This window comes from Manis pentadactyla, chromosome 12 (genome assembly GCF_030020395.1).
Source record: "Manis pentadactyla isolate mManPen7 chromosome 12, mManPen7.hap1, whole genome shotgun sequence".
NCBI classification, from domain to species: Eukaryota; Metazoa; Chordata; class Mammalia; order Pholidota; family Manidae; genus Manis; species Manis pentadactyla.
The window spans coordinates 35,365,937-35,384,483 of record NC_080030.1 but is presented as its reverse complement, the minus strand read 5'-3'; the positions used below and the strand labels follow the sequence as shown (position 1 = coordinate 35,384,483).

General features: G+C 44.3%; 1 protein-coding gene across 1 annotated transcript in view; it reads right to left on the bottom strand.

The window, feature by feature from the left end:
* PLG (plasminogen) overlaps positions 1-18,547 on the bottom strand; it is a 38,843-nt gene that overhangs the window by 4,323 nt on the left and 15,973 nt on the right. The window contains exons 9-17 of the mRNA XM_036886779.2: positions 18,120-18,265; positions 14,749-14,908; positions 10,143-10,324; positions 8,430-8,578; positions 7,431-7,524; positions 4,678-4,798; positions 3,144-3,218; positions 2,477-2,617; positions 1,486-1,592 (exon numbers count right to left, since the gene is read on the bottom strand). Of these exons, the coding sequence (XP_036742674.1) occupies positions 1,486-1,592; positions 2,477-2,617; positions 3,144-3,218; positions 4,678-4,798; positions 7,431-7,524; positions 8,430-8,578; positions 10,143-10,324; positions 14,749-14,908; positions 18,120-18,265 (1,175 nt within the window). The remainder of the gene's footprint in view (positions 1-1,485; positions 1,593-2,476; positions 2,618-3,143; positions 3,219-4,677; positions 4,799-7,430; positions 7,525-8,429; positions 8,579-10,142; positions 10,325-14,748; positions 14,909-18,119; positions 18,266-18,547) is intronic.

The window sequence follows — 18,547 nt, the reverse complement described above, 5'->3', positions numbered from 1 at the left end:
GGGGAAGCAGCCTGCCTTATTCCTCCCAGCAGAGCCACTGCCGCTGTGGCATCTGAACTGCCAGGGATGCGCCTTTGTGCACACGAATGGTGCCCACTGCGCAGCGGGAGAGGGCCTGGTCCCAGGGACAACACGGGAGCTAGTAGACTTTGCAGTTCCCAAAGGATTTCATTTTTTTGCTTTTAATCCAGCTTGCACTGAATTTTCTGCCACTTGCAAAAGAAACTCACTGGGAACAAGTGTGCCCCCGGTCATTAACAAGACCTGGCTGTGCTCGGGCCTTTGCATACATTTTTTCATGGTTTCCCCCACAATGGCCTGTAGCCCACTTTCCAGCTGAGGAAACAGGTTCAAAAAGAGTCTGTGACTTTTCTAAGTTCCTGCAGCTGGTATGTGGGAGTCAGGGTTCCAGTTCAGGGCCGTCTGCCTTCTCGAACACCCACCACACATGCAGTTCCTGAGGGGCTGCGCTGCATCTGCTTAGCACCTTAGAGCCCTCATGTGCAAAATGGGACCAAAATATTAAGCTCATAGGGATTTGTGGTGTTTAAATTTTTTTTAATGCGCAACACACTGGAACAGCCTGGGACATCTATGGTGACACCTCTGCTGAGTTCCCTCTGCTTCTCAGAGCAGAAAGGGGGAGCGTGGGAAACCCAGGAGATAAGGTTTGAAAAATCATGGGAAAAGTGCAGAAAGAAGGTAAACAAGTTTGAAATGATCTATACCAATAGTTTTAAACCTCTTTTTATACCAGAAAACGTTTCTTGAAATGAAAGCTTACACAAAGGCTGGAATGTAAAAAAACATTGATTTTATGCAGAAGGGTTTAGATGCCACGGGGTAAAAAGAGGTAAGGCCAGTTTGCTCAGCCAGTGGCAGAGCCAAAACCTTCCCAGGCTCCTGACTCCCACTCCAATGCTCTCTGCACCTCTCCCAAGACAGGGAGGCAGAAACCAAAGACTTCATTACGGTGCTCCTCGGCTCAAGCCAGAGGGATGTAAGAGTTGTCGGGGCATACCACAGAGAGAAGACGGGGCCCCACAAGGCAGTACAGGTGCGGATGCAGGATCCTGTGTGAATGCGTCCTCTCTCACCTACACCCACAGCAGACATGTGGGTATTAGGGAAAACTAGTTTAACTATAGTTTTTGTCATTGTTTTACACCATGTTTGGGATCTCAGTATAGCTAACTTCACCTGAAAAATAATGGAACCCCTAATTTGTAGGCTTCTGTCAAAATTCTACTTACCTGGGGACCCAATATTAACACTGTATTTTGGGCTAAGGGACTCGAAGGAACAGTACCTCCCCTCTCACCCATGTCCCTCCGTGACTGATCAGGGGGACAGAGGCTGGGGCCCAGACAAAGGCCAGAAGGAGGGGACCTCGTTCACTGGTGGGAATCTGTACAAATGCTCATTTTCTCCCGTAGGCTGGAGGTCAAGACCAACTCATTAAATAAGTCACAGAATGTCTCTCACCTTGAGTTTCTCCCCAGCCAGTGATGTAGCATTCTGTCCGGTCAGCGACCACATAGTTTGGGGATGGCAGACAAGCTGGGATCACCTTGTCAGTGATGATGGCAGAGCTGAAAGGAGCATATTAAAATAAGAGCTGACTGCCCTCCTAGTGGACTTGTCCCACCCATCTGTGGTCAGGTACAGCGTGGGCGCCCTTCGATGCCATCTGCTCTGAGGTCCCAGAACCCTCTGAGCTGCTATTTTCTTGCTTAGCTGACACAGTGGGATTCAGAAAACAACCTCTCTTCTTGTGCTGGCCTGGCCCATCCTTATCACTGTCAGCACTGCCCTGCTGTCTTTGGGATCCATCGGACATGGCTGAAGTGCTCTGTGGGCCTTGGTAACGGTCTTGGCCTATTCTAAACATTGCTGACTATTTAGTTGTATCCACTGAGGTCTGTTTCCAAATATCGTTAACTTTAAGTGGTACAAGCAAAGTCATCATTTTGTCAGGCTTAATAAAACACCATTTCAACAGGAAAACTAAAACCAAAGATAAAAGAAGCATTTGCATTTGTATACTGTGAATTGTGTGTGTGTGTTCACACAGTGGTTTTTTTAAGTGCTTTGAAATTCACCATCTCATTTGGTTCCCCCAAATGTCATTATGTTGAGAAGACTGTCAGCCTGGAATAATTCTCTGGCTTTGAATGCATATTAGCTGACCGGTGACACTGAGAGAGTTTTAGGGCTACCCATGTACTTCATGTTTCAATTCACTGTTTCCCCAGATGGAAACTGAATCCTGGTGTCCTTTCCAAGAGCACAGCTCGTGTGCACAGAATGGGGCTGAGCCAGGTTTCTCACGTGAAGTTCAATGCTCTTCCCCAAAGCCCTTGTGCCTTTCATGTCCTAGTGGTGCCTCGCCAGCACAGTTCTTCCAACTAATAAAACCCAGGTGTAGACAGATGTTTCCACTCCTCTCAGGGTAAAAGCCACAGGTGCCTCCTACCTCTGTAGCCGGAGCAAGGCAATATCTGCTCGTGTGGGTTCCAAGAACAGCCTGGACACGTCTAGTTCCTGAACATCCCCATCCTGTATCTCTTCTTGGTGTGCGCCCAGGATGACCTTGTACGTTGTGGGCCTTGAGGACCTACAGGAGACAGTGATGTCATGAGCAAAACAGGGCCAGCCTCCCCATCAGGAGCCCTTCAGCACCGTCAATGCTGCGTCCTCTCCCCACGTGGTGCCCACAGTCAGTGACCTCCGAGTGGCAAGAAAGAAAGTTCATGATTTGCCTGAACCTGGCCATTAAGGGATGTTCCCAGGCTGCTTTTGGTCTGACCACAGAGGAAGACTGAAACCAGCCCTGAAGCTGGCACATAGATAAATGCCTGGGTCGGGGAGCCAGGGACCCAGTGCCTGTCACGGTGGGTGGCTCTGTCCTGCCATTTATCCAGGCCTGCAGACCCACTGGAACTGGGTCCTTCCCCTTCATTTCTCTCTAGAAACACTGTCCTCTCTTATCCAGCGGCCCTCACACCCCCTCCCTGGTGCCTGGTGTTGCTGCCATAGAAGGAAGGAGGGAAAAGAGAGAAAAGGAAAAAGGAAAAGAAAGAAGGAGAGGGAAGGAGGAAATCCTTAAGACAAGTCCTCATGTCTGTGTCCCCTGAACATACCTCTCCAAGCAGTGGGCGGCAGTCAAGACCCACTCCGGGGATATTAACGTGCCTCCACAGAAGTGCTTTCCAAATCTAGAAGGAAAACATGCCAGGATTTTAGTTTAAATCTGATGATTTATTTCTACAGAAAGCCAGAAAGAAGTGTTTGCTCAACTTTGGTAATGTTGATATTCCCAAAAGAAAAGACACTTTGAGTTGTGCTTCAGTAGCCGATTTTCCAGAAGGTTCTATCCACACCACTCTTTAGATGCTAGGAGAGGTTCAAGCCGAGCCTGTCCACAGGAAAACAAGGCCACGTGACTCCAACATGGAGCCCACATCCACGGCTTTGACCTGTTGGCCCTGGACTCCAACAAAAATGACCAACCACAGACCATCCCCTTGACGTCATTTTGTTTCTTTTTGGCGAGATCCATGCAAGACCTGACGAGTCATTCTTCAGGAGCCAAATGTGGTCCTGAATTCCCATGCCTCATGGGAGTCCGCTAATTTTATCTGGGAAAATGCCCTATGGGGGGATGTCTCCTAATATGCTTATTATAATTTATAGGACTTCTTGGCATGAGATGGTTCATAACATGGTGTGAACCCCTCCAAAGCCCATTGTGATGGAAAGAACACAAAGAGCACATGTGTGGTAGGAGACACATCGATAGTCAGGCAATAGGCCCAAGAGCAGTTTGGGAAAGAAGGAGTTTGAAATACATGAGAGGTGAAGCTCTGCATAGCAAGAAGATACTAAATGATAAGGCAAAGGACAGAAAAGCCAACCCCGTGCCAGAATGGAATGCACTGGAATCAAGCTCACTGGATAGCATCTCACCAGCACATGGAAGGAAAGCAACTGAGAGCGACTGTTGAGGGCATGTGCGGCTCTCAGACTGAGACAAGCAAGCAGCGTGGGCGGGTGGAGGAGCCTGTCACTCACAGGCGTTATGCGACCCCAGGAAGCCGAACTTAGGAAGGCCTATGCTGCTGACACAATAACCCAAATGCATCAGACCTCAGGTTACGGTGATCATGAACTACCCTACACTGAAGAAGATGAGTGTGTGAACAGGGGGGCATCCTTTGATTAAGTTTAATGATTCACCAAAGTGTAAAAAATAGAATCTTTACCTGAGAAAGACTATTGATCATTTTGTCCTTGACTACCCCCAGAAGTCATGTTTCTAAACGTATCTTTCTCTTCATTTTACAAAGAGACCACGGATACCCACATAATCCTCCAGCTTACATGGGTATTTTCAATGCTTTTCCAGAAATACCGTCACTTGGTATAAATTGCTGCAGCTACCCGTTTTGATGAGAGCTGCCCAAAGCAAACAAAAGACTCCAAATCTGGCTATTTTCAAAGTAGAGAATCTAGAAAAAAATATAATCTTGTAATCTTTATGATTTTTCTTCCTGCTTAGGAGAATACAGAGGTGGGTACTAACACCGGAGCTTGGTGGATTCTGTGTGAATGCAGAAAGGTTTTGCGGGGCTTACACAGAAGGATGGAATAAATGGTTTCTAGAAAAGCTGTTACCTTGTTCTAAGACTGATCTGCCAGGGCCAGGAATGCGGGTTGGCCACACACCCACCTACAACCCTTCCAGGACATTTCTTCGGCTCCACCCGGGGCTTTCCACAATCAAATGAAGAGGATGCTGTGGCACAAAGTGGGAAAAAGAGTCACATTTGGAGAAGTGGAAGCAGCAATTCCGTCATATAACTCGAGAGAAATTAATGGCTCTTGGCCAAAGCACCGAATTTTTGACTTCTCAAAGCCCAAACTAAATACTCAGATTATAAGCTACCTTTGGAATATTTTTTCCAAGTTTCGATAGTAGTAATAGACAACACACAAATAAAAAATTATGTTTAGGTGGGCATCCTTCAATTTTTGAAGTTAATAAAGAAAAAAATCTATATAATCCTTTCATGAAACTGAGAAACAGAATATCGGGCTAAATATAGTTCTGATTCTTATAATCAGAATATAGTTCTTATAGTTAAGTTCAGTTTGTTGTACTTAACGCTTTTAATCATGTACAATTCATGCAGTGCTATTTGTTTTAATAATACCCTGTATTTACACAAATTTTTCAGGTGAGGTGCTTAACAGAGTTTATGTATAGCCTAAAAAGTTCATCAGTGGTACCTTTTCATTTTAAAGATGAGTTTTCCTTGTGTGTTAGAAACAACGTCAAGTTTGGAAATTAAGGCAAATGATTATTAGGAAAGTTTCTGCTTAAATATAGAGAATTCAAAATCTCAGGGAATGAGAAATACAATCTTTAAGGAAAAAAAGAAAAAAATGCAAAAACCTACATAGACAAAGTCATACCCCAAAGAAATTTCTCATTCTGAAAAATCCAAATAAAATTAGATTAAACCACACAAGCACATCAAAAATTCCTGAGACACCCTTGCAAGCTTGTGACCTGGGGTACTGGAGGAACTGTGATTCATGATTTAATTTATTTATTCATTTGGCAAACATGTATTCAAATACATGTAGTGCCTAGTATATGCCATGCATTATCCTAAGCACTAAAAATAAGAAAACAGCTAAGATCCCTGTTTTAATCTTTACATTGTAAGGAGTGGGCAAGTCAGAACATGTTCAATTGGCAGGTTCAGCTGAGGCCCGAGAGATGCCCAGTGGAGGAGTAAGACCCACCTCCCCATGTACATTTCAAAGGAAATAGCGTCTTCTACAATTCTGGTACCCTCACCCAAGTCCAGGATGTGAAAGAATCAAGTTCTTAGAGATTGCAGAAAGAAGAAGGGATAGGAAGAGGATTTTCCCAGTAGATGGTGAGGTTCCCTCCAGTTCACTGTGATGTGGGGATGCGAGGTTAACCCTGAGCTGGTGAGAAGGTTCCAATCATTCCACTTGGTCTGCCCTTGAGAACTGTTACCTGCAGAGGGGTGATACCCAGGCCTGGCTCATGCTTGGGAAGGCTTGGGTGTCTGACCGTGGCCGAGGGTGGCCCTGGGAGCCACTATCCTTCCCCTCAGGGGGGAGTCAGAGGTGCACCAATCGCAGGCATGACTGTGCAGCCACAGCAGGAATGTCAGGCTGATATGACAGCTTAAAGGCAATCCTGCCAAGCAGGCAGCCTGGCAGCAGGTGAACCAGAAGGGACAGAGCTGAGGATAGGGAGTGACCAGCTGAAGGGGAGGCACTCACCCCATTCAGGGACTTTGAGGTGAACAGGCCCCAAGAGAGCTGCTGCAGAACAGGACACACCCACTCCAGAAAGAGTCCACTATAAACTTCCCCTGAATCCAGACAGCACAGTAACAGCGGCCAAGTAGACCCTTCCTACCGCCCTCACCTCTCTCCTACTGCTCTGCCCAGAAGTGGCCCAAGGGCAGACCCTGGACTCCCCACAACCATCTCCAGATGCTGGTCCAGTGGCTTTGCAGCCCCAGCTTCTCCCCATGAGCTCTAGGCCCCCCACATGGCAGATACAGCACACAAGCCAACTGTGCACAGGAGAAGGCCAGGCTGGCATTCTGTAACCAGGGCAGATTCTGTTTGCAAAGACGGGGCAGCAGAAAGTAAAATGGGGTCCAAGTCCAAGTGGCTTAACATTGCTCTCCAGACCTGCCCATGGATTTGTCGTCCCAACTATTCATAATAATGTCAACTCCCCCTTTCTGACCCAAGCTTCTAACTCTCTAGAAAAGTCTCAGAGAAAGGAGGAAGGATCCCAGATGAGCCATCTGTAAGTCACACGGCTCATGCACGGCCAATGAACAGTACTCTCAGAATGAAGGCAATTTGGAGCTTAGGAACAAATTACCGGAAAGATTACTTGGAAATAATCAGAGGCCAAGATGTTAAAATGGGAGCCTGCATGACTTTTCATTGCATTTTAGGGTGATAATTTGCAGCTTTACAATGTATAAGCTTAGGTGTTTTACGCTGTATGTTTTCCTTTCAGCTATTGCAAGGAAACCTTCCCATCTCAGTGACTACATCTAACTTTGCTCTTCAGGCCTCATAAGCCAGACCCTGGAGAGTTCAGTGGGACCATCCTGAGGCTGATTAGAAGCCCTCTAATCTCTTTCAGAAGACTGTTTGTTCAGTTTATTTAAGGTAAGCCCAGGGGAGGGGAAGGGGCCACCAGCAGGGCGGATCAAGAGGCCGATGATGAAGAGAGGGCCCAGGGGGAGACAGCACCCCTTCTGAGGTGCTTGGCTCACAGCTCTTCTCTTGTAGAGCTGTATGTGGTGGTGACCCTGCATTTGAGAAATCATTTCCTTCCAGAAAGAGAAGCACCTTACCACACTGAGGGACATCACAATAGTCAAAAAGTTTTCTTGGGTTTGTGGTGTAGCACCAGGGACCATTGACATCACCATCCGGGTTCCGGCAGTACTGGAAGAAAAAGGCAGGTGTACAGGGGGCGGAGCAAGTGAGAAGGCTTCCTGAGGCCCAGGTCGTTCAGTACTGTCCTTAGAAGGTGGAAGCTAGGGTTCCTATTTTGGGGGGGAGGACTAGTTCTTTTTTAGGATGTTATAAAGCCTCTGACTCAGTATGCCTTCAAAAGGAGCTCCACGTATGAGCCACTTCCCTGGAGGGAGGGTGGAGACCCTGAGGGGTCTTAAGGTAGAGCTCATATAAAGGGCTGACCCCAGGCAGCCTCTGGCAGCGGAGCTCTTAGTGACCCCGCAGTAGAGGACCATGGGGCATGATGGCCACATCTGGTCCCTGGTTCACTTAGCAACATCTTCTGCCCAACAAAGACTTTGCTGTTGCTTTAAATATACTTATTCCTATGATGTGCATCTTCCACGGGTCAAGCCATAGCCAGGCAATGCCGTTCTTTGCCCTCCCCATACACATTCCTCAAAGTAAGCCATCCCAAAGAGGGGGTGACATGGGGAAATCCTACTGCACAGAGTCCTAACAGGCCAGCTAAGTTTTTTTCTCGAAAAATCTGACTAAAATGTCATGAAGGTAATCTTTGATCCTTGGAACCCAGAGGACAAACACTAGAAACTGGAAACAGCATGAAGTAATAAAAGCAGGCAGGAAATGTCACAAATAGGAAAGGCAAGGCCTGCAGACAGTAACAACAGGCACAGAGGCCTGCTGCCCTCTACTTTCCATGCTGAGGCAGAGCGTGGTCTAGCTCAGTTCCCAGAAATCTCTCGCTCGTTTCCTTCCCCCACCCCACATCAAAGAGCAGCCCAGGCTGACTTTTGGTCATGTGGGGCCAATTCTGTTCAGCAAGACTGGTCAGCAAAAGGCAAAACAGAGTCCAAATCAGGGTGGCTTACATTTTTCTCCAGACCCGCCTGTGGATTTGTCCGCGGAGTGAAAATGGTGTGTCGGTGGGGTTCCTGGGCAGCCCACTCCTGGCACGGGGTGCCAGTCACCGTGCTCGCCTTCTTGCCCCGGTATCCTTTACCATTCCCAAACATGCAGTCTGCAGGGCAAAGAGAATGGTGGTTTTATTTTCCTGCACAGTCCTGGGAATGAACGCAGCACCATCAGGATTCTCTAGTGCGCAGCGGCTCTCCGGTCATGCCCTGGAACACGCCCTGCAGAGCCCGGGAATGCCGCAGTCCCGCCAACACTGCCTATTTTCATGAGTTCCTGGAAAGATTACTTGGAAAGCATCACAAGCCAAGATGTTAAAATGGGAAGTTTGGCCAATACACTAAGATAATAATAAGCATCCAGGAGGCCGCTATGAACGGCGGAAGGCTCTTGAACACCTCCCTTTCATCAAGGTAGACAGAAAGAGTAGAGACTGAAAATAATTGCATACAAAAATGTTATTTTGGCTGGACTGTGCTGTGCCGCCCCACCCTTCAGGGTGGGCGTGGTATGAAGAGGCAACCTGGGACGCCTTCCCCAAGCGTGGCCCTCATCTCAAGCCTAGGGAGCGGGCCTCCCACGGGAGCCCTTGGTGAACTTGATGTGTGATGCGCACGGGGACCCAGTACACCAGATGACCACTTGGAAAATCCAAAAAGCGAAAGCAGGGCCAGCTGGCTTCTCTGCGCAGGGGGTCGCCGTGCTGGGCAGCCTGCGCCTCTGGTGTTTGCTGGGGCCAGGGTGTGTGAGTTACCCGCGCGCCGGGTGTGGGGTGTGCACGCGGGGAGCCGTGGGAGGTCATCTCAAGTCTTCTCTCGGAGGGACGCCCGCATGGGCCGCAGAGCCCAGAGCCTCGCCGAGAAGGAGGGAGGAGCGCCAGCCCGACCCTGCTGAGGTTGCACAGGGGGAGCCCTACAGCATGGCGAAGAAGCAAGCCCACCTCAGGGAAGAAGAGGGTCTCAGCTTCAAGCCAAGTACTCATTTAAGCATTAGTGTCTGGGGGGATTTTGGATTATCCAAGTGTGTGGTTAGACAAGTCGTGGGCCCCCTGAACTCTCTTGCTGGGGCCGGGGGAGATCTAGCCCCTCTGCTTTCTCCTGCTGCAGTGGTGCTGAGCAGCTGCAGGACCAGACGCTAAGCGCTCCGAGCTACACTGCAAGGGCCGGGGAGGCAGGGAGGAGTATGATCACACTTCGCCTCCCACCTCAGATGACAACCACGTTCATACCTTCAAACCATATATCCACTTTTCCCCAGCCACTGCATAGCCACAGGTGTTTGTTGGAGAGCGTCCCTTGACTATCCTATACTATTCAGCATATTCAAATCCAAACTCATAGTGTCCATTCCTCCAAAAAGAGGCAGGGACTTGCTTTTCTAGAATGTCTCATTTGGGTCAATGCCATCATTATCAACCTTTCAATCCACTCAGGCTCAAAACTTTATCCATCCCTCACAGCCAATTAGGTTTCAAGTCCTAAAGAAAACCCATTTTCCATCAGCGAGGCAGCCCTGGCCCCCAGATGACCTGGGGGAGCTTCCTTCCATGTGGCGGCCCCTCAGCCAGCCTTCAAGCTCCCTGTGGCAGTGAAGCCTTTGGCATCGGTCAGATTTCCATCTCTCACCATCCTGATGCCCAAGAGTGTGTATGTGTACAACAGGCGTCATACCTGATTCAGAAGGGTCCTCCACACTTGGTTCTTGGGCACCGGGCTGGAAGTCCGGGACTTGCCCTTCTGTTTCGGAGCATTTTTTCAAGTTGCAATACTCCCACCTGACTCTCGGGTCAGTGGTGTAACACCAAGGGCTCTTGTCTTCGTCTGGATTCCTGCAGTAGTTCATGGTCAGGCCACTGCAAATTCCACATTACAGGTCATGAGGGCTGGGCGGATCTTCAGGGGCACCCCAGCACCCTGAGTTTCGTTACAACAGAATGTTAAGTGACTTGGAAATATGTCCATTAACGATAACAAAGGAGTCAATTATTACTATAATGCCACAAGTAGAGGTGATCCTTTACTTCTGAACAACTGCACAGATTTAAAAAACAAATTATAATTTTTATTTTTAAAAAGGTAACATATGCTCCATATAAAAAGTGAAATAATATATAAATGTGTAAGGGAAAGTATCAGAATGTCCTCCTTTTCCTGGAGATGTTAGGTATATTCCCTGGGGAGAACCAGTATTGATTTTGAAGCATATAGTTTTTTCTATGCATGTAGAAATGTATCTATACCATATATACATTCTATATGTGAATGTGTAGCACTATGTATGTTGGAACTAACATTTCACTAAGGAAGAAACTATGTACAAGATGAGGATGTTCCCAGGCCAGTCCTCTTAGTCTATTTACTCACAACGTAGCTAAAATACCATGCATTTGCCATGAAAATAATATCACACCTGGTAGATGAAGTGGGTTCGAGGTTTGAAAGGCTAGCTGCCAGGCAGGATTTTGCTACTCTAAGTGTGTTCTGTGGAAGCCAGGGAGGAGCTCACCTGTCTCTCTCACCACCCTGCCTACCGCACCAGCTTTCTGCACTTGGGGCTGAGGGAGTGGGGGTGACACTTACAACAGTGGGACTGAGGCAGTGAGGGGGATGTCCAGGTAAAGCAGGGGACGTGAGGGAGCTGAGGGCTAGTGTTCAAGTCATAAGAGCTGCAGCAGGTGGGGAGCCTGGGAACATGGGGCAGTCGGCTCCCTGAGCCTCCCCAGGACAGGGTCCCCAGCTCTCAGAATTCACAGCTTTGGAATCCCCTTTACAATTTAGACCCATGACCTGTGGCTGGCTGAGAAAATCGAAGTATATTGTGTATTATGGGAATCCCACACTATGTCTGCAGATACCACAGACAAGTGACAGTCTTGGGCCTGTGCCCACAGTATGAGGAAGCCCTTCAGCAGATCTCTGAGTAACTGGATGTATTAAAAGGCTTTTTGTTTGAAAGAGGCTCCTGCACTTTTTGAAAATTGCAGTAGACTTGACATGGATTGAAATGCGTAGACCTTAAAGGTCATTTGATGAGTTCCGATCAGCACACACACCTTATAACCCACACTCCTCTCCTAATAGGGAACACTTCCATCACCCACAGAAAGTTCCCTTGGGTCACTGCTTGGTCAATCTCTGCTGCCGCTCCATGGGCAAATACTCTTGATTTCCTTCACAGTAAACTAGTTTTGCCTCTTCAAGAACTTCATATGAAGGGACTCATACAATATATACTCTTTTGTGCCTGGCTTCTTTCCTTAGCATAGTGGTTTGAGCCTTATTCATGCTATTTGAATGTATCAGTAGTTTGTTCCTTTGTATTGCTGAATAGTATTCCAAAATGACTCATGGTCTTATTGATGGGCATTGAAGTGCTTTCCAGTTTGGAGCTACTATGAATAAAGTTGCTATGAATATTCTAGCAGATCTTTCTGTGGACTTAGGTTTTTTCATTTCCCTTGGATAAATTTCCAGAAATAGAATCACAGATTTGTAGGGTAGATGCATACATAACTTTATAAGAAACCATCAGACTGATTTCCAAACTGGTTGTACCATTTCATCCTCCTGCCAGTGTGCATGAGAGGTGCAGTTGTTCCACATTCCCGGCACCGTTTGTTGTTGTCTGTTCTTTTAATAACAGCCATTGCCATTGGTGGTCATGGTGGCATCTAGTTGTAGTTATACATATAATTCTTTATTTCCTTGATGGCTAAGACATTGAGCATTTTTAGATGTTTATGGCCACTTGTATATCATCCCCTGTGGAATGCCTTTTGAAATCTTTTGCCCATTTTTTTAGGTTGTTTGTCTTCTTATTAATGAGTGGGAAGAATATTTACATATTCTGAATACAAGCCATTTGTCAGATATATGGATTGAGAGTGTTTTTTTTCCCAGTCTGTGACTTACCTATTTTCCTAACAATGACTTTTGATAAGCAGAAGTTTTCGTTTTCTTGAAGTCCAAATTACACATTTTTTAAATGCTGCTTTTTAGGTCCTGTCTAAAAAAAAAAACTGCCTTCCCCAAGGTTGAAAAAATATTTCCTTACCTTTTTGCCTAGAAGCTTTATGTTTCAGCTTTAGTTTTAGCTTTTACATTTAGGTCTAAGAGCTTTCTCAAATTAATTTCAGACAGGAGGTAAGAGTCAAGGTTTTGGTGGTGGTTGTTTTCTAAATGGATATCCAGTTGTTGTCAGAACCATTTTGGAAAATATTTCCTTTCTCTATTGCACTGCTTTGCCATCTATCTGGAAAAATTAATTGACCATATATATGTGGGTCTGTTTCTGGACTACCCCTTTTTCTATTTGTTTACTTTAGCTATTTGTATACTGTGTTTTAATTACTTAACTTTTATAATAAGTTTTTTAATCAAGATAAGTCTTCCAACTTTGTTCTTCATTTACAGATTTTTTGATGATTCAAGGTCATTTGTTTTTTGGTTTTTTTTTTCAAAAAAAAGGTGGGACTTTGGTCAATGGTCCATGTGCACCTGACTCTCTATTCTGTAGTTGGGCATAGTGTTACATTTTCCTTTAAACCTTTCTGATTATTTTTGTCTATCCATGAAGTTCTGTTTTTGTTTTATTTTCTCGCCTTTGCTTTCCTTTGTGCTGCCATCTGTATAGCTTGTACTGCAGTGTTTTCAAGCTAACCTTTTCTTCTGTGATGTTTAACCTGATGGTATGGCCACCCAATGAATTTTTCATTTAAAATATATACTTTTTTAGTTCTATCTTTTCTGTTTGACTCTTTCATAGTTTTTTTTCTCATTAGAGTATCCATTTTTTTTCCTTTATATTTATGTTTTCCTTTACATCCTTGAACACAATTAGAATAGCTTTTAAAATTTATCTGCTAATTCCATCATTTCTATCATTTCTAGGGCTGCTTGCAGTGACTCATTTTTCTCCTTGTTATGGATCACATTTAATGATCCTCACATGTCTAGTAATTTTTGACTTTATGCCAGATATTGTAGATGCAACATTCCTTAGTGACTTGATTATGTTGTTTTCCTCTAAAGAGTTGAGTTTTCTTCTGGCAGGCAGTTAATTTACTAGAAGTTAAATAGAGATTATTTTTATTCTTCGGGGATTGCTTTTAAGCCTTGCTAGGATGTTTCTAAAGTAGCCTTTATTCTAGAAATACACTAATCCTACTCCTAAAGTGCAACTTGTCTGGAGTCTCTACTGAAGGCCCAGTGTTCCATGAGGTGTCTCCTCTCCTCTAGCCAGAGTATCAGATCTCTGAATACATTCTCCCAGTGCTCTGAGTTCTGTAAACTCCATTTATCTCACCATTCCCTCATAGATGTTCTTTCCCCAGGAGTTGTTTTTTGTCTAGAAAACAAATTTCTTTTGTGGAATCTTTTTCTGCATACGTGCAGCTTTATATTCAGCCAAAGACTCAAGGAGACTTGTATGCATATTCCTGGAGCTCCTTCTCTACACAGATCCTTTCTCATCACTTCCAGGCCTACACAGCCCTAACTGTCCCAGTGGCCACGAAGCCCCGTCTCTGTCTCCCTGGTCCCACACACTGCTGGGCCTGCCTCGGCTCCATCTCCTTGTGCTGCAGGCCGGAAAGTATCTCCAGGAAGGAAGCCAGGGTGATTATGAGGTGGATCTAACTTCTTTCCCTTCTTAAAAGGTCTTGGTCATGTGATATCTGTTCATCATGTGAAAACAATTTTTCCATATATTTTATAGCCATTTATAGTAGAAACGCTGGTCTGATTCAGACCAGAATTTTTGTCCGTTTTCCCGATCAGCATTTGTGTATTCTTGACTCTCATCTGCCTTTCTGCTTTTGCTCTTCATGTCCTGGCAACTCATATTCCTTCACACTGCTTGCACTTGGGACCCAGTGTGTCTGTACAAGTTATGGGATATTTATATATATATATATATATTTGTGACCCAGTGAAAATACAAACTTCAGACTGCGCTGATCTTTAGCAGGTGTTGTGGGATAGTGCTGTTTCTAAGCTTTTGGTCATTTGCGCTCCCAAGCTTTCCACTAGAGTGACCTCAGCACCTCTAAATATTGCCCCCTCACACCCACTTCCACAAAACTACTCAGGAAAGACAGCCAGTCTCTAACCTCTCTTCTTTTAGAGCTTTTGCTCAAAAGCAAGGTGCCTAAGACATTTTGCCTCACATTCTAGAGTCAAGAGAACTTAATCCTCAGAAGTTAGTTTAAAGCACGGCTCTTGTAACAGAAATTTAAGTTGGCACATTGCTTCTCTATGGTTAAAATCAAAGACATACGCATTTGGGAATTTTTCTGGGGTCTTCATATGCCGGTGTGGTGTCATAGATGACCAAGACTGGCATTTCTTTCCTGTGATTGTGGTGGATGATGTGCCTCGATAACTCTGTCCATTGCCCTGGTAGCAGTCCTGGACCACAGGAGTTTGTTCAGGTGGCACTGCAGTTGAAATAGGAGAAATCAGCTGAATAGTGAGTATAACACAGAAATATGACAAACAGAGCAGTAGTCTCTGGGAATTATCACTGTTCTCTTTTCCATCCTGGCAGGCAGATATGTGAAGAAAACAACAGATCCATCACATTCTAGAACTTTAATGACCTAATTTTTCTTGTAAATATTTAACTTAAAACTCAGGAAAAACTTAGCAGGTTGGAGTGCTTATAATTAGAAATTGTGCTCATGTGCAAGCTCTTTCTTATGGATCTCCATGGGTATTCATGAGAACCACTAGGCAGGAGAACAGAGGGAGGCACGTTCGGTGGTGCAGCCTCCAGGTGGTGATTAGCTGCCAGTGGGGGGCAGATGTGGAACCCTTGTGCATGTCTTGAGACCCTCTGCTTAAAAAAAGCCCGCGACTTAAGCTGCTGGGAGATGGGGCAGGAAACGGCTCTGCCTCTAGGACTCTGGGCAAAGATCCATTGCTTCTCAGAGAGGGAAAGAAACAAAAATCTTTTCCCCTGTTGGTGGGTTGGAAAATTCTCTTGTGCCCAGGGCCCTTTACCAACACAGCAGAAGTCTGCTACTTTTCCACTCAAGACCCACCACAGATACAAGTTAGAATTTAACTCCATGGGAAGAAGGGGCAAGAACACTGAGAAAGAACTGCCTTCAAAATCCAGGTGCACAAGCCTGTTTAAGACTGATGACGGTAGACCAGGAAGGTAGAGAATGCCTGCATCTACCAAAAGCTTAGCATTGAGTAATAAGAAACAGCAGTCTGTCAGCAAGGTCAAGTTTAGAGAGACAGCCTCTGTGCTGCAGGCATGCAGTGACAGCTTAAAACTGAGGCCAGACCAGGAATACAGAGAAAACTCTTCAGCATCCCCAGATGGCACTCAAAGCACAAGGTAACAGCAGCCCCTCACGGGAGGAATGTGAAGCCTGTGGGGCACTTGAAATAAAAACAGTAACAACAAAACTCAAATTCAGTTCATCTGCTGATGAGATTGACTCAACTACCCACACAACATACTGACAAAAAAGAGGAGTGCCCATTTTAAAGTATAAGTAATATTTACTGCAATCTCTACTGTTCTTCTATGTATAATGTCCAATATTTGATTCAAAAAAAATTACAAGACACACCAAAAAATCCAGGGGAAAAAAAACTGAGTAATAAAGCAATCCACAGGGCCCAACTCAGATCGGACTAGATGCAGAGACTATCAAAGTGACAGAGTGTGATGACTATCAGCAGTATGTTAGAGCATCTCGTAACCAAGAGGGGACAATAGGCATGTACTGAGGAAGAATTTCAGCAGAGATGGAAACTATGAAAAAGAATAAAATGAAAATGCTAAAAATAAAAACCATGATATGAGAGTTGAACAATTCCTTTGATGGACTAAAATAAAACTGTATATCAATTTAAAAAAAGAATTCCTTCAAAGGGCTGATCAACATACTAGAGACAACCAAGGAAAGCATCAGCAAACTTGAAAACAGGTTGCCATAAACTATCCAAACTGATGCACAGGGAAAAAAAGGGTAAGGAGAAAAAAGCAGAACAAGAGTATAAGAGGTATGAGACAAGACAAAACTGGAGCCCAGAAAAGAAAATCAGGGAGTGATAGGGCAGGGAATAAGAAATATTTGAGTAGCCATGGCTGAGAATTTTATAAAAGTAGTGAAAATCAACAGTCCACAAATACAGGGAGCTCAGACAACCTCAAGGAGGGTAAATACAAATAAATAAATAAATAAATAGACAGACACACCTGGACACACTGTAATCAAAGTGCTGAAAACCAAAGATGACAGAAAGTCTTAAAGGCAGCAGAGGGAAGAAATATCAAATATACAGAGGAACAAAGGTAAGATTTCCAGTTGGAAACTATTCAAGACAAACATCTTTAAAGGAGTAAAAGGAAAAACAATTTTTCCGCCCATAACTCTATGATTAACAAAATTATTTTTTTTAACTGGATGCAAAATAAAGACTTTCAGGCACACAAAGGCTGAAAGATTGTCATCAGCAGACCTGTACTATAAAAAATGTTAGAGGTTAAGCTTTTTGCAGAAGAATATCATACCAGGTGGAAATTCAAATCTACAAAAAGAAATGGAGAACACCCACAAGAATCTAAATAAATAAATAAAGACACTTTTAATTTATAGTCACTTTAAAACATGACTGCTTGAGGCAAAAATAGTGTAACGTATTGTGAGGTTCATAACACAAGCTCTTTGAGAACAATAACACAATATTTTATGAGGGAAGAAATAGAAATACAATGCTGAAAGGTTCTTAGGTTATACACCAAGTAAAATAATGTAATTTGAAGGTAGAATGTGATCTCTTAAAGACGTTTATTGTAAACTTAGAAAAGAATAATAAAACCATTAAAAATTGGTTTACTAATAAGCAAATAGTGATGATAAAAGACAATAAAAGTACTCAATGCAAAGGCAAAGAAGATAAAAAAGCAACAAAGTTCCAGTAAGATCATTAGAAATAACTAACTTGTTGGTATATATAAATCCAACCATATTAATAATTACATTAAATGCAAATGGTCTAAACATCTCAACTAAAAGACTGAGGAAAAAGAAACATCAGATGAACACTAGTGAAAATAGAGCTGTACTGCTGTATTCACATCAGCAAAAGTTGACTTTAGAACAAAGAATATTTCCAGAAATAAGGAAAGACGTTACAAAAGGATGAAGGGGTCATATCTTTAAGAAGACATAACAATCCTAAGTGGGTATGTGCCTAACCAAGAGATTCAGAACAGCTAAAGCAAACATGAGACTGAATAGGAATAGATGAATCCATAACTGAAGTTGGAGAGATCACCATTCAGCTCTCAGTAATAGACAGAACAAGAGAGAGACGAAGAGTAAGGATTCAGAAGAACTAAACAACAGCAAATAACTTGACCTAATTGGCCTTTATAGAACACTTTACTCAACAACAGCGGAAGCCACATTCTTTTGAAGAGCATTGAAAACATTCACCAAGATGACCATATTCTGAACCACAAAACAAGACCCAATACTTTTAAAACAATGGAAATCCTAGAGCATGTTCTCTGACCAGAACAAAATTAAAGTAGAAATAAAGCTTCTGTCTTTTGTGATTCCACAGAGAAGAGAAAACGGAGAGCACTGGTATCCTCCGTAAGCTCTCCCGGCCCTTTCTTACCTGGGACATCAGCATGTTCCGTGGATACTGGAGACGACTCACAGGATGGGATCTTGCAGTATTCCCACCTCACCTCACTGTTTGTTGTATAGCACCATGGAGAGGTCTCTCCATCAGGGTTACGACAGTAGTTTTCATCCAAATTTCTAAAAAAGAAGTTCTTGTGAACTTTTCAAAAAGCCTAGGTGCACAGCTGCCTGCTGCTGATGATATCAGATATGGATCCCTCTAATTCTCTAGATGTACTCAAACTGAATAATAGTGGGTACTTAAGCAGAGCAGGATTCTATAGTATTCCACAGAATCCTGGCACAGATGCTTCTCTTGGGTAAATGATTGAAATATATCCCTTGACAGTATAGTCCAGCAAAATAGGTCTTTTTCTATGTTCTGGGTGCTGTGCTATATGCTAAAAATACAATACGGGT